This window comes from Pristiophorus japonicus, chromosome 8 (assembly GCF_044704955.1).
Source record: "Pristiophorus japonicus isolate sPriJap1 chromosome 8, sPriJap1.hap1, whole genome shotgun sequence".
NCBI classification, from domain to species: Eukaryota; Metazoa; Chordata; class Chondrichthyes; family Pristiophoridae; genus Pristiophorus; species Pristiophorus japonicus.
The window spans coordinates 26,662,820-26,679,266 of NC_091984.1; the positions used below are offsets into that span (position 1 = coordinate 26,662,820).

The 16,447-nt window shown below is 46.2% G+C and overlaps 1 protein-coding gene across 3 annotated transcripts in view; it reads right to left on the minus strand.

Moving 5' to 3' along the window:
* Positions 1-11,481: 11,481 nt before the first annotated feature.
* evi5b (ecotropic viral integration site 5b) overlaps positions 11,482-16,447 on the minus strand; it is a 208,930-nt gene continuing 203,964 nt past the window's right edge. For 2 of the 3 annotated variants that reach the window (XM_070886010.1, XM_070886011.1), the window contains exon 19: positions 11,482-11,524. In XM_070886010.1, coding sequence (XP_070742111.1) covers positions 11,513-11,524 — 12 coding nt within the window. In that variant the 3' untranslated portion in view covers positions 11,482-11,512. The remainder of the gene's footprint in view (positions 11,525-16,447) is intronic. The other variant, XM_070886012.1, reaches the window with a different exon arrangement.

Genomic DNA, 16,447 nt, shown 5'->3' on the forward strand with positions numbered 1-16,447 from the left:
GTGGAGTGGAGTAGTGGAGTGGAGTGGAGTGGAGTTGAAAGGCAGGGGAGTGGAGTGGAGAGATGGGAGTGCAGTGGAGTGGAGAGTAGGGAGGGGAGTGGAGAGAAGGGAAGGGAGAGGAGTGGAGTGGAGAGAAGGGAGGGGAGGGAAGTGGAGTGGAGAGAAGGGAGGGTAGGGGAGGGGAGGGGAGGGGAGGGGAGGGAAGGGGAGGGGAGGGGAGGGGAGGGGAGGGGAGGGGAGGGGAGGGAAGGGAAGGGGAGGGGAGGGGAGGGGAGGGGAGGGAGGGGAGGGGAGAGATGGGAGGGGAGTGGAGTCGAGAGATGGGAGGGGAGTGGAGTGGAAAGAAGGGAGGGGAGGGGAGTGGAAAGAAGGGAGGGGAGGGGAGGGGAGAGAAGAGAAGGGAGGGGAGAGAAGAGAAGGGAGGGGAGTGGAGTGGAGAGAAGGGAGGGGAGGGGAGTGGAGTGGAGGGAGGGGAGGGGAGTGGAGTGTCGGGAGGGGAGTGGAGGGGAGTGGAGTGTAGGGAGGGGAGTGGAGAGAAGGGAAGTGAGGGGAGGGGAGGGGAATGGAGAGAAGGGAAGTGAGGGGAGGGGAGGGGAGTGGAGAGAAGGGAAGGGAGTGGAGTGGAGTGGAGTGGAGTGGAGTGGAGTGGAGTGGAGTGGAGTAGTGGAGTGGAGTGGAGTGAAGGCAGGGGAGTGGAGTGGAGAGATGGGAGTGCAGTGGAGTGGAGAGTAGGGAGGGGAGTGGAGAGAAGGGAAGGGAGAGGAGTGGAGTGGAGAGAAGGGAGGGGAGGGAAGTGGAGTGGAGAGAAGGGAGGAGGGGGGAGTGGAGGGGAGGGGAGGGGAGGGGAGGGGAGGGGAGGGGAGGGGAGGGGAGGGAGGGGAGGGGAGGGGAGGGGAGGGGAGGGGAGGGGAGGGGAGGGGAGGGGAGAGAAGGTTGGGGAGTGGAGGGGAGAGATGGGAGTGCAGTGGAGTGGAGAGTAGGGAGGGGAATGGAGAGAAGGGAAGGGAGAGGAGTGGAGTGGAAAGAAGGGAGGGGAGGGAGGGGAGAGAGGAGAAGGGAGGGGAGAGAAGAGAAAGAGAGGGGAGGGGAGGGGAGGGGAGGGGAGTGGGAGGGGAGGGGAGGGGAGTGGAGGGGATTGGAGGGAGGGGAGGGGAGGTGGAGGGAGTGGAGAGAGGGAGGGGAGTGGAGAGAAGGGGGAGGGGAGTACAGAGAAGGGAGGGGAGGGGAGAGAAGGAGAGGGGAGCGGAGAGAAGGGAGGGGAGCGGAGAGGAGGGAGGGGAGCGGAGAGAAGGGAGGGGAGCGGAGAGAAGGGAGGGGAGCGGAGAGAAGGGAGGGGAGGGGAGCGGAGAGAAGGGAGGGGAGGGGAGCGGAGAGAAGGGAGGGGAGGGGAGCGGAGAGAAGGGAGGGGAGGGGAGCGGAGAGAAGGGAGGGGAGGGGAGCGGAGAGAAGGGAGGGGAGGGGAGCGGAGAGAAGGGAGGGGAGGGGAGCGGAGAGAAGGGAGGGGAGGGGAGCGGAGAGAAGGGAGGGGAGGGGAGCGGAGAGAAGGGAGGGGAGGGGAGCGGAGAGAAGGGAGGGGAGGGGAGCGGAGAGAAGGGAGGGGAGGGGAGCGGAGAGAAGGGAGGGGAGGGGAGCGGAGAGAAGGGAGGGGAGGGGAGCGGAGAGAAGGGAGGGGAGGGGAGCGGAGAGAAGGGAGGGGAGGGGAGGGGAGGGGAGAGAAGGGAGGGGAGCGGAGAGAAGGGAGGGGAGCGGAGAGAAGGGAGGGGAGGGGAGCGGAGAGAAGGGAGGGGAGGGGAGCGGAGAGAAGGGAGGGGAGGGGAGCGGAGAGAAGGGAGGGGAGGGGAGCGGAGAGAAGGGAGGGGAGGGGAGCGGAGAGAAGGGAGGGGAGGGGAGCGGAGAGAAGGGAGGGGAGGGGAGCGGAGAGAAGGGAGGGGAGGGGAGCGGAGAGAAGGGAGGGGAGGGGAGCGGAGAGAAGGGAGGGGAGGGGAGCGGAGAGAAGGGAGGGGAGGGGAGCGGAGAGAAGGGAGGGGAGGGGAGCGGAGAGAAGGGAGGGGAGGGGAGCGGAGAGAAGGGAGGGGAGGGGAGTGAAGAGAAGGGAGGGGAGGGGAGTGGAGAGGAGGGGAGTGGAGAGAAGGGAGGGGAGGGGAGTGGAGAGAAGGAAGGGGAGGGGAGTGGAGAGAAGGGAGGGGAGGGGAGAGAAGGTAGGGGAGGGGAGTGGAGAGAAGGGAGGGGAGAGAAGGAAGGGAGGGGAGAGGAGGGAGCGAGGGAGGAGGAGGAGGGGGAGGGAGGGAGAGAGAGGCTGAATGGGCCGGGGCCAGGACTTGATTTAAAGGTAGGTGGCCAAAGGTTGGGTCAGGTCAGGGGGGGGGGGGGGGGGTAGTGTGTGGGTGGGGGAGTCGGGGCCAAGGTCGGGAAGGGGGGTGGGCGGGGAGTGGAAGTCTGTTTGGTTCGGGTCGGGGCCGGGGGGGGGGGGGGGGGGGGGGAGAGCGCGGGGCGGGTCGGGTCGGGGGAGAGCGCGGATCGGGTCCGGCCCAGGGGTGGGGGGGGGGGCGCACGTTGGGGTGGGGGGCGGTGGGAGTCTGTTCGGGTCCGGGGGCATGGTGGAGCGGGAGTCGAGTTGTGTCGGCTCTGATCCGGAGGGGGGGAGGGTACGGTGGGGAGTTGGGTCAGGTCGGGAGGAAGCAGGAACTGGTCGGGAGGAAGCAGGAACTGGGCGTGGGAGGTGCAGCCTGATCCACGCAGCCTCAGTGAGGCCATTCAGCCAGGGCTCGGGGCTGCGTGCTTCAGGCCCCTCCCACACAGTTTTGGGCGTCTGGAGCTACTGCACATGCGCGCCCACTGTAGCGCGCATGTGCAGAGGTCCCGGCACTGTTTTCAGCGCAGGGAACTGATCTGTCTCCCACAGCTCGTGCTGCGCCGCGCCCAGCTCCAGAGGACTTGCAGGGAGCCAGAGAATACGCAAGTACTTTTTAGGCGCACTTTGTGGCGCGAAAAACAGGCGTCCAGGTTGGGGCTGCGCCATTCTAGGCGCGACCCGAAACTTGGGCCCATAAAAAATAGGTGCAGGAGTAGGCCATTCGGCCCTTCGAACCTGCACCACCATTCAATATGATCATGGCTGATCATGCAACTTCAGTACTCAATTCCTGTTTTCTCTCCATACTCCTTGATCCCTTGAGCCATAAGGGCCACATCTCAGTCACTTTTGAATATATCTAACGAACTGGCCTCAACAACTTTCTGTGGTGGAGAATTCCACAGGTTCACAATTCTGAGTGAAGAAGTTTCTCCCCATCTCGGTCCTAAATGGCTTACCCCTCATCCTTAGACTGTGACCCCTGGTTCTGGACTTCGCCAACATCGGGAACATTCTTCCTGCATCTAACCTGTGCAATCCCGGCAGAATTTTATATGTTTCTATGAGATCCCCTCTCATTCTTCTAAATTCTAGTGAATATAAGCCTCGTTAATCCAGTCATTCGTCATATGTCAGTCCTGCCATCCCGGGAATCAGTCTGGTGAACCTTCGCTGCATTCCCTCAATAGCAAGAATGTCCTTCTTCTGATTAGGAGACCAAAACTGCACACAATATTCAAGGTGTGTCCTCACCAAGGCCCTGTACAACTGCAGTAAGACCGCCCTGCTCCTGTACTCAAATCCTCTCGCTATGAAGGCCAACGTGCCATTTGCCTTCTTCACTGCCTGCTGTACCTGCATGCCAACTTTCAATGACTGATGTACCATGACACCCAGGTCTCGTTGCACCTCCCCTTTTCTTCATCTGTCCCCATTCAGATAATATTCTGTCTTCCTGTTTTTGTAGATAACCTCACATTTATCTACATTATACTGCATCTGCCATGCATTTGCCCACTCACCTAACCTGTCCAAGTCACCCTGCAGCCTCTTAGCATCCTCCTCACAGCTCACACTGCCACCCAGTTTAGTTTCCTCTGCAAATTTGGATATATTACATTCAATTCCTTCGTCCAAATCATTAATGTATATTGTAAATAGCTGAGCCCTGCGGTACCCCACTAGTCACTGCCTGCCATTCTGAAAAGGACCCGTTTATTCCTACTCTTTGCTTCCTGTCTGCCAACCAGTTCTCAATCCACGTCAATACATCTATCCAATAGCATGTGCTTTAATTTTGCACACTAATCTCTTGTATGGGGCCTTGTCAAAAGCCTTTTGAAAGTCCAAATACACCACATCCACTGGTTCCCCCTTGTCCACTCTACTCGTTACATCCTCAAAATATTCTAGAAGATTTGTCAAGCATGATTTCCTTTTCATAAATTCATGCTGACTTGAACCGATCCTGTCACTGCTTTCCAAACGCGCTGCTATTACATCTTTAATAATTGATTCCAACATTTTCCCCACCACCGATATCAGGCTAACCAGTCTATAATTCCCGGTTTTCTCTCCCTCCTTTTTTTTTTAAAAAAAGGTGGGGTTACATTAGCTACCCTCCAATCCATACGAACTGATCCAGAGTCTATAGAATGTTGGAAAAAGACCACCAATGTGTCCACTATTTCTAGGGCCACTTCCTTAAGTACTATCGTCTCTTAAATAAATGTCAGTATAGACCACGGGCTAAAATTTCCATACCATTTCCACCAAGTTTTTTGGTGGTATTGCTCGTTTTCGGCAGAAAACCACCCGACGAGAATTTCAACAAAGAGTTCCACTGGCAGTTTCTAAATACTGCTGGGGAGCGGACCGCCGGCATAAAAACTGCTACTGCCCAAGTTTGGTCTCAGCAGTGACCCGTAGGTGAGTAGAAAAAAAAAACCGCCCACGAGAAACCAGCCAGAAGCTTGGCGGTAGGCATGAAGCCCCGCAAAAAAAGATAAGTTAGTGTTTTTTTATAATTCTTTTAAAATTCTTTACAGCGATTATGTGGAAAAGGGTCCCGAGAATGATTTCTGATTTTTTAGAAAAAAAATAGTGTGTTTTTTCCTCCCTCCCCTTTCCGGCCCAACCTGTAGCCTTGGACTAAATTTGAGTAAGTAATGCCCAACTTGATTAAGAACTGTCCAATTTGCCCAGGATCGCGTTTTCCGCCAAGAATCTGCGTGTAAGACCCATTTTTCCCACCGGGCGGAATCTTTTCCTTTTTTTGTGCAATTTTTCGCCGGCATTAATTTAATCTTAGCAGTTTTTTGGGCGGCAATCCGGCGGTGGCGGATTTTATGGAAACTCTAGCCATACAACTTTTGTTGTAGTCTACAACCTACAACTATATAACTACAAAAGACTACAGAAATGATTACAACTTTTCACCATGAAACATCTTTATATTTTTAATTTATATAGTGAACTTGAGATTCAGTTATACTGTGATGCTTTTTGTGGGGACACCAACCATAAAACTATATTCTTGAATTTTAATAGTTTTTGCCAAGAATTAAGTTTTTTGTGGTTTTAGAATATGAAAATGAGTAAATCACTAAGGGTGACTTACCCGTGACCTGAACAGTAAGAAAATCAACACTGATTTCATCCATCATTTCTGTAGTTTAACTCATTCAAAATTGTGCATGGCTGTACTGGCATAAAGTACAATCTGCTCATTAAAATCTAACGTTTTTAAACGAACAATTCACACGTCAGTGCTTAATCAGATTAAAAATGGATAATGTTGGGGCCAATATCATGATTTTTGAACTTGATCACTCGCCAATAGTTCTACGTGGAAAACAATATGGGTGTGTATTAACATGATTTCCTGTGCACTTCCTGTTACTTTTTCACACTTAGGCTTTACTAAAGCTGCTCTTAGTTCTATCACAAAAATACAAGATATTTCTAATCTTACTTTTAAGACGTTAGTATTAATCACCGATGTTTCACTGCCTCCTGTGTTTTACCATTTACTTAGAACTTAGATATCTCTCACACAAATCAGAACAATCCTAACATACCTACACAGCTAAGTTTTGTATGTTCCACAAATCATTGATTGAACTTGAACTATGCAGGCAATGGTTCCACCTTTCAAAATAGGTTTTTCAGTATACGGCTAAGATTGCTTTAGTTGAAACCAACCTATTGTCTGTCTTCATTATTCTTTGTATATCTATGTGGTAGAATCAGATATTTTCGGTGTTAAAATAGGGTGCATTGTACGTGGATATGTTTGAGACAATAAATGCACAGACATTAGTAACAATTATAAAAAAGTTCACCAAAAGCACTTTGAATTTCCATATTCCATCATTACTTCGTGATTCTACAAAAATACAGGTAACATTTTGCTAACAGTTCATTCAGCAACAATATTCTTGAAACAAATTGCCCGTTTCCAACAGAGGCTGGTTGCTGATATTTGTAGTATTTAATACTTGTCACGAGATTGAGAGTTTTGGATGGTGTTAAGTCAGAAAGCTCTACATGCAGTCAGGGACAGGTTAAGGCTGCCTTGGACCCAGGCAGTACCCCGGCCATAAGCCCCCTACTCCCATTCACATCTCGCAGTAAATGACATTAGTGAGCTAAGTCACAGGGCACTATACAGATTATGCATCAGGCCAAGGTTGTGTCAGGTCTACATCTCAGTTATGTTCTCAATACTATGACGACACTCATTTAATATTTTATGATGTTTCCAAACTGTCAAACGATACCTTGATGAAACCCTGTCTAAACAGTAAACAACGCTTAAATTTTAAAAAAAACTTACATTTTGAAACTAAATCGACAATGACAATTTAGAACAAGACAGCACAACCTTTTTGGAAGACCATCATTTGTCATTTGCATTCCATTTTCTCCACAGAGGCAACTACAAGTAAAACATTATATTGGTCTTTTCTTTGATTTTTGTCGGCTAAACTCATCAATGATTTTTGCGAAGTCAAGTCCGCTCAGTACTTCGCTCTCGATGCTCATGATTGAAAGACTATTAAGTCAATCTTGTCCCATTCGGTTCCTGACCTCATCCTTGATGCGTTTTAGTTTCGAGAATGACCTCACCACTGCAATTTGATACCATCATCGACAGATATATCCAAAGAGCTTTTTCAATGTTAGAAAAGGTTTGGGTGAGAGCAAGTGTATGGAGGAATTGGTACATTCTCAGCTCTGCTGACTTAGATTGTTTGACACAAATTGAGGTTTAAAGCTCTGTTGAGGATGCCACCAAGCTAGAAAACTGGATGAATTCACTTTCAATCATAGGTTCCAGATCTTTGGGAGAGGAGCGGGGCAAGATTTGCTGCGGTTTGCTTGATCATGAGTCGCGAGAGTGGCTAATTTGGACAGGAATCCAAATTTACCATTGATTTCCTTGTATGCTTCAAGACGGTGTTTCAAGGTACTGATTAGTTGATTAATGACGACAAGGAACACTTCAGTTTTGAATTTCGCCTTGGGTTTTCAGCATCTCCATTGTCATATTGGCGGTTGTGTACTCGGTCACGTCTCGGAGCTGAATTGTACTCATTGTGGCCACACAGTTTAATCCCCAAGTCTTCGAAGTCCTCAAACTCTGTCCGTTGGGTCTTGTCAAAATCAACAAGGGACTTGAGTAAGTGTACCATGACATTCAGATTCAAGTCGGTGTCATGAAGCGAAAGATTGGTCAGGTGAAAGCGCTTTGAGACTGTGTTCCAAATAACAATGAGAATAGCCCAGTTTGTCAAGGATCAACTGAACTCCATTTTGGCATTCAACTTTCTGTTCCATGTCAGTTGCCAGGGATTCCAACACTTTGCATATGGGAGTGTAACCTTTGAGCAGGGCTGACACTGCTTCATACCTTGCTGACCATCGAGTAGCAGAAAGCTGTTTGACGACAGACAGCCCTAAAGGATTTAGTTTTTCATAAAGCAGTCGCCAGCGGTACGTCGATTCAGAGAGAAAAGTGTACAACTTTTGTACAATGTCAAAAATTCTGACGATCACTGGGCTGCATTCGGCACTGTTTTTCCCCACAAGGTTGAGTGAGTGCGCTGTGCATGGTATAAACGTAGCATACGGGCATTGCTCTTTGATGATAGTTTGGACATCAATGTATTTCCCACTCATATTTGAAGCATTATCATAAGATTGTCCACGACAATTTTGTTTGTTGACCCTATTCTCATCCAGACAGGCCAGTATTATTTCTGCTATTTCTTGCCCAGTCTGACCGATTATCAGCAAGAACTTTAGGAACTTTCTTCAGGACCAATTGGTAGAACACAGCGGATGACAAATGTCAGCTGATCGGAGTGTGTGACTTTTGGCATTGAATCAACAGATCTTGAATAGAACTTCGCTGATTTAAATTCCTGGATAATTGTCTCAAGTACTTTGCCACCCATCAGACTAATCAGTTCTTCACAAGTGGTGGAAGACAAGTATGAAGTATGCCCCTTGCCTTTGTTGGCGAACTGCTTGGTGTGTTCAGCAAAAAATGCATCGCAGTTTGCGAGAACCTCCAACACACCCAGATAATTATTACTTGGAGACCCAACAATTTCATCTCTGCCTCGCAATGAAAGACCTCATTCACAGAGAAACGTCATCACACAGACAGCCCACTCTAGTACCTTGCACCAGTAGTGCTGTTCATTTTCAAACTGGAAGACAATATGACCATCAACACAACCAGTGCCTGCTTGTCTAGTGCACATTACTACCATGGCTTCTCTATGCTGGTGGCTGTTTTCATGAGATGAAATTCTCTCATCTCCATGCTTCCAGTCAGTAAACCCATGAGCAAAGTGGCTACTTGTTCGTGTTGTGACCTTGCAAGATTGTTCTATCATGAACTTTCCTCTCACACCATCTGTCGATCCCTTATTTGAGGGAATTCTCATACCTTTCCTGACCCTTTGTGAAAATATCCTGATATCGTCAATCTTGCTTCTCAACAGATGTTGATCTTTTAAGCAAACTCTGTCTTTAATTTTATTCATTCACTTCTCTGAGTGTCCCACATTAGCATTCCATGCAACAGGAAAAACAATCCTAATACGAGTATGGATCATAACGTAAATCGGGAAAGAAAGAACTTAGATTTCTATAGCACCTTTGACAACCTCAGGAAGTTCAAAAGCGCTTCACAGATAACAACATATTTTTGAAGTGTAGTCATTGATGTAATGGAGGGTAATGCAGCAGCCAATTTGCGTCCAGCAAGGTTCCACCAACAGAAATGAGATAATGATCAGATATTTTTCCAAAAGGCATTCGATAAGGTTCCCCACAAGAGGTTGTAACACAACATTAGGGTTCTTGGGACTGGGGGTAATATATTAACTTGGATTGAAGATTGGTTAATGGATAGAAAAGCACGAGTAGGAATAAACGGGTCATTTTCAGGGTGTTACTAGTGGGGTGCTGCAAGGATCTGTGACAAGGCCTCAGCTATTTACAATCTATATTACTGATTTAGATAAAGGTACATAATGTATCTAAGTAAACATCTCATCCAAAAGACAGCAGCTCTGATTGTTTAGCACTCCCTCAGTACTGCACTCAGGTGTTAGCCTAAATTATATACTCAAGTCTCTGGAGTGGGACTTGAACCTACAACTTTCTAGCTCAGAGCCAACAGTGCTACCACTGAGCCAAGGCTAACAGGTTTAGGTTTTGCTGAATTTTTTTACTTTCCTGAAATATCATTATTGATTTCACAAGCAAGAATTATTTTCTTCGATAATTTGAATTCCATTGCTTCATCTTGTATCTGCTTAGCAATCTTGCCAACCACTCAGGTATCACAATAGGAGCCAGTCCAGGACAACATTTCTCTGGAAATGCACCACTTTTCTGGATGTGAGGAATTTACTATTTTATATAAAAATGTCCATAAAGTCTGAGAGAAGTCGACTCTCTCAAAATTGGTGAAAATATTCATATTTGCACCCCGACAGGAAAAAAAAAACAGCTAAGAATCCCTTGTTCTTCTCCTCCTTCCTCCAGTTGCTCAACTAGTGACTTACAGCTTTAGCAATTATAATTCATTAAGAGGACTTTACTGCTTACCTCCCTTTTTCAAAGGCTTCTCAAATGTACTCCAATGAGATAAAGTTGCACTAAGTATGCAGGTTTGCTTTCTCTTGCACCAAGAAATAAATTCAAAGGGTATAATCCAAGAATGCAATCTTTGCTTGTTCATGTGAAAAATCCCTGACCAAAATCTCTGATCTTTTGCATGTTCATGATTCATGCATTTTGTTCACTTTAAGAGTTAAGAAAGGCTCTGCTTGTTTAATTTCCCTGCAACTAGATGACAATTAAATCATTTCATCTGACAGTGAATCAGAACCTTATGTACTTTGTAACAGTAAACTGTAAGGTGATATACAACTTTAACTTATCGGTATAACATATTGATCAATAAGGATTACATATCCGAAACTTTTGAGAAAAATTTGCAAAAAGGATGCGTCTCATATAAAACAGTGAAAATACCGCAAGTGACAAAATTCACCCTTTAGGCACACTGGACTCTTCAGTCTGTTCGAGTGCATGCTGTGGCTGCTATTTTGCTGGTATGCCCCACTCTAGCACAGATCTGTTTTGTTGCTCTAATTCCCCATTTGTCAGATGCTGTCACTGTAGTTTAAGGACTTGACCATTTATTAAATCATGCTGATCGCAGCAGGTACTTTGAAGCTTCTGTTTTGAAACCATAGCCATGACATTGATGCGCATCAATGTTAAAATGGCATGTCAGTGTTCTAATCTAACTTCCAAGTCCCCTGAAGCAACGATACAAATGATCCCTCTAGTAGGTAGCTTTATGTCACTTCACACTGGATGTAGTACCTGTATAACATCAATCTGGCATAATGCAATGTATTAAAACAATCGCCCAGGAACTTCTTAAACTTCGTATGGAATCTTTTTAATGCTAGGATAATGCCAATTCTTCCACCCTCTCTTGGAACATTAAAAAGTAGCTGCTCTGAATCAGAGCTCTGGGCACATGTTCAAACGTAGATGAACAAAGTTGTTTTGTTGCTGAGCTCAATACAAGATGCAGCCTGCAGTACACATTGCGTATGCCAGCTGCACATTCTATCCTATCAGACTGGTATCTGCAGAATGGCAGTCTGATTTAATGTTGATCTGTTGTCAGAACACCACAGACCTGAAGCAGAAAATCTGGCTTGCGTCCATTTTTTCTTTGCCACACTTAAAAGTGCTACGAGGTGTTTCCAATGTGAGAGGCATTATATAAAGGCTAATTGTTGGTGCTGTATCCACACATAGGCAAGAAATCTCAAGTCGACAAACCAAATTGATCAACAACCAATATAATCTTTTCTCATTCTAAAAGAAATAAGGCTGAATACAAAGAATCTGCTTTCAGCAAAAAGGAAGAGCTCACTTATATTGCAATTCAAAATAAAATAACCTATTAGCTCTCCACATACATATATGAATTTCTCCAAGAATAGATTATGGATGAGTAATCTTGAACTGGAAGTCATTAATCAACTAGCTCTTGTAGGATCAGGGCGATGTTGAACAGTATTTGTGGAACCAACCAGGGAGCAGGCCATCTTAGATCTGGTACTGTGTAATGAGACAGGATTAATAAATGATCTCCTAGTAAAGGATTCTCTAAGAAAGAGTGATCATAGCATGGTTGAATTTCAAATTCAGTTAAAGGGTGAGAAAGTTGGATCTCAAGCCAGTGTCCTAAGCTTATACAAGGAGACTACAAAGGTATAAAGGCAGAGTTGGCTAAAGTGGACTGGGAAAATAGATTAAAGTGTAAGACGGTTGATGAGCAATGGCAGACATTTAAGGAGATATTTCATAACTCTCAACAAAAATATAGTCTAATGAGAAGGAAAGACTTTAAGAGAAGGGACAATCGTCTGTGGCTAACTAAGGAAATAAAGGATGGTATCAAATTGAAAACAATGACATACAAAGTGGCCAAGATTAGTGGGAAGTCAGAGGATTGGGAAGCTTTTAAAAACCAGCAAAGAATGACTAAAAAAATAATAAAGAAAGGGAAGATAGATTATGAAAGTAAACTAGCAGTAAATATAAAAACAGATAGTAAGAGTTTCTACAGGTATATAAAAAAAAGTGGAGTGTGGCTAAAGTAAATGTTGATCCCTTAGAGGATGAGACTGGGGAATTAATAATGGGAAACGGCAAAAACTTTGAACAAATATTTTGTACAGTTTTGGTCTCCTAATCTGAGGAAGGACATTCTTGCTATTGAGGGAGTGCAGTGAAGGTTCACCAGACTGATTTCCGGGATGGCAGGACTGACATATGAAGAAAGACTGGATCGACTAGGCTTATAGTCACTGGAATTTAGAAGAATGAGAGGGGATCTCATAGAAACATATACATTTCTGATGGGATTGGACAGGTTAGATGCAGGAAGAATGTTCCCGATGTTGGGGAAGTCCCGAACCAGGGGTCACAGTCTAAGGATAAGGGGTAAGCCATTTAGGACCGAGATGAGGAGAAACTTCTTCACTCAGAGAGTTGTGAACCTGTGGAATTCTCCACCACAGAAAGTTGTTGAGGCCAGTTTGTTAGATATATTCAAAAGGGAGTTAAATGTGGCCCTTACGGCTAAAGGGATCAAGAGGTATGGAGAGAAAGCAGGAATGAGGCACTGAAGTTGCATGATCAGCCATGATCATATTGAGTGGTGCAGGCTCGAAGGGCCGAATGGCCTACTCCTGCACCTATTTTCTATGTTTCTATGTATCGGTCTTTATGGTAGAAGATACTAAAATTGTCCCAATAATGGACAATCAAGGGGCTATAGGGAGGGAGGAACTTAAAACAATCACTGTCACTAAAAAAGTACTCAGTAAAATAATAGGGCTAAAGGTGGACAAGTCGCCTGGACCTGATGGCTTGCATCCTAGGGTCTCAAAAGAAGTGCCTGGAGAGATCGTGGATGCATTGGTTGTAATCTACCAAAATTCCCTGGATTCTGGGGAGGTGCCAGCGGATTGAAAAACCGCAAATATAATGCCTCTATTTAAAAAAGAAGTCAGGCAGAAAGTTGGAATCTAATTAGCCTAACATCTATCATTCGGAAAATGCTGGAGTCCATCATTAAGGAAGTAGCAGCAGGACATTTAGAAAATCGTAATGCAGTCAAGCAGTCAGTATGGTTTTATGAAAAATTTGCTGGAGTTCTTTGAGGATGTAACGAGCAGGGTGGATAAAGGGGAACCAGTAGATGTAGTGTATTTTGATTTCCAGAAGGCATTGATAAGGTGCCACATAAAAGGTTACTGTACAAGATAAAAGGTCATGGGCTGGGGGTAATATATTAGCATTGATAGAGGATTGGCTAACTCACAGAAAACAGAGAGTCGGGATAAATGGGTCATTTTCCAGTTGGCAAACAGTATCTACTGGGGTGCCACAGGGATCGGTGCTGGGGCCTCAACTATTTATAATCTATATTAATGATTTGGATGAAGGGACAGAGTGTAATGTAGCCAAGTTTGCTGATGATACAAAGATGGGTGGGAAAGCAAGTTGTGAGCAGGACACACAAAATTTGTAAAGGGATACAGACAGGCTAAGTGAGTGGGCAAAAATTTGGCAGATGGAGTATAATGCGGGAAAGTGTGAGGCTATCCACTTCGGCAAAAAAAAAATAAAAAAGCAAATTATTTAAATGGAGAAAAACTACAAAACGCTGCAGTACAGATGGACCTGGGGGTCCTTGTGCATGAAACACAAAAAGTTAGTATGCAGGTACAGCAAGTAATCAGGAAGGCAAATGGAATGTTGGCCTTTATTGGAAGGGGGATGGAATATAAAAGCAGAGAGGTCCTGCTACAATTGCACAGGTTATTGGTGAGACCACACCTAGAGTACTGCGTACAGTTTTGGTCTCCTTATTTAAGGAAGGATATACTTGCATTGGAGGCAGTTCAGAGAAGGTTGACTAGGTTGATTCCTGAGATGAAGGGGTTGACTTATGAAGATAGGTTGAGCCTATACACATTGGAGTTCAGAAGAATGAGAGGTGATCTTACGGAAACATATAAGATAATGAGGGGGCTCGATAAGTAGATGCAGAGAGGATATTTCCACTCATGGGGGAAATCTTGAACTAGGGGGCATAGTTCCAGAATAAGGGGTCGCCCATTCAAAACTGAGATGAGGAGGAATTTATTTTCTCAGAGGGTTGTAAATCTCTGGAATTCTCTGCCCCGGAGAGTGGTGGAGGCTGGGTCTTTGAATATATTTAAGGCGGAGATAGACAGATTTTTGAGCAATAAGAGAGTAAAAGGGTTATGGGGAGTGGGCAGGGAAATGGAGCTGAACCCATGATCAGATCAGCCATGACCTTATTAAAGACCAGGCCCTCAAAACTACCACCAAGCTCATGGTCTACAGGGCTGTAGTAATACCCGCCCTGCTGTATGGCTCAGAGACATGGACCATGTACAGTCGACACCTCAAGTTGCTGGAGAAATACCACCAACGATGCCTCCGCAAGATCTTACAAATCCCCTGGGAGGACAGACGCACTGTTAGTGCCCTCGACCAGGCCAATTACCCAGCATTGAAGTACTGACCACACTTGATCAGCTCCGCTGTGCAGGCCACATCGTTCACATGCCAAACATGAGACTCCCAAAGCAAGCGCTCTACTCGGACTCCTTCACGATAATGAGCCAAAGGCAGCGGAAACATTACAAGGACACCCTCAAAGCCTCCGTGATAAACCTGGGAGTCCCTGGCCAAAGGCCGCCCTAAGTGGAGGAAGTGCATCCGGGAGAGCGCTGAGCACCTCGAGTCTCGTCGCCGAGAGCGTGCAGCAAACCTGTCCCACCCATCCTTTCCCTCATCGACTATCTGTCCCACCTGTGACAGAGACTGTGGTTCTCGTATTGGACTGTTCAGCCACCTAAAAACTCATGTTAAGAGTGGAAGCACGTCTTCCTCGATTCCGAGGGACTGCCTATGATGAAATGGCGGAGCAGGCTCGAGGGGCTAAATGGCATACTCTTGCTCCTATTTCTTATGTTCTTAGTTGAAAGATGATTGACATCACAGAAAAATACATATTTCTGAAAAAAGCTAAGCAATCAAGCTAATTTTTTTTTTAATTCTGAGTAATAGAATAATGCACAGCACTTGGGACCAAAACTGTCTGCTTGAGTGGGTGTTGGACTAGCGGAGATGTCTAGACCACACCAACTTAACTAGCAGTTTTTAACTCCTCTAAAAGTTTATGAAGAGCAAAACTACCTTTTTGCACAGCTAAAACACATTGGGGTCAAGTTTCGGCCTGAGTTGCTCCTATTTTTCTGGAGCAACTGGTTTAGAATGGAGTATCTTAGAAATTGCAATTCTCGGCATTTAGTTTGCTCCAGTTCTAGTCAGTTAGAACAGTTTCAGTTTGGAACAGATTTTTTTTTCCAAAAGGGAGCGTGTCCGGCCACTTACGCCCGTCTTGAAAGTTTAGGCAGTGAAAACTTACTCCAAACTAACTTAGAATGGAGTAAGTGCAGATTTTTGTACGCTCAGAAAAACCTTGTCTACACTTTACAAATCAGGCGTAGGTTACAAATCAGGCGTAGGTTACAAATCAGGCGTAGGTTACAAATCAGGCGTAGGGACCGAGGTGGGGGGGGAGGGAAGTTATTAAATTCTACAAGCATTCAACAGTCTTACTTATACAAATAAAGAGCCAACCTGAATAAAAAATTATAAACAAAGCAAAGACAAAATATTGAATATTCCTACCTGTGTAAAGCAGCAGCAGCCTTCGAGCTGCGGTGCTTCAGGCAGGCCTTCCTTCCATATAGGAGACAGGGGCGGTGTCAGTGACTCGACGGCAGCCGAAGACACAGCAAGCAAGCAGCCTTTGAGCTGCAAGGGAAGCTGAGGCCATTCGGCCACGGGATAGGGGCGAAAAGCAGCACTCACTGATTTCAGCAAGTGATTTCTTCAACAGTGCTGCTAAAATCACTCCTTCAGACACTAAAATTCAATCCCAAGCCTTTCCATGGGTTCAACAGACAAATGAACACTTTTCTTTAAGTCCCTTTAAAAATGGCCGAGTGCCAATGTTTATGGGCTACTGCGCGTGCACTCCAACGCGTATGCGCAAGGCTGCCGGCACGACGTTGTCTCATTTAAATTAGCCCCGCCCCCCACCACTTGTAGAATCGGCGCGACTCTGTGGCTCCGCCCCCCGCTGCTGTGTGCGCACCGAGCTCCCAGGGACCAACAGGGAGCCGGAGGTATTTTTCTGACGACTTTGTGGCGTGAAAAACGGGTGTCCAGGTTCAGGGCTGTGCCGTTCCAGGCGCGGCCCGAAACTTCACCCCATTAATTCACCACATTGTGTTTGGTTCAAGGCTTCCGTACAACACAGGCTGAATTTTAGTAGTATACTAATTTTATGCTTGGATCAGACATGCGTCTTTCTGTACTCCAATATACATTTCAAAACATATATTTTGAAAGATTCCCTAAAACCAACAT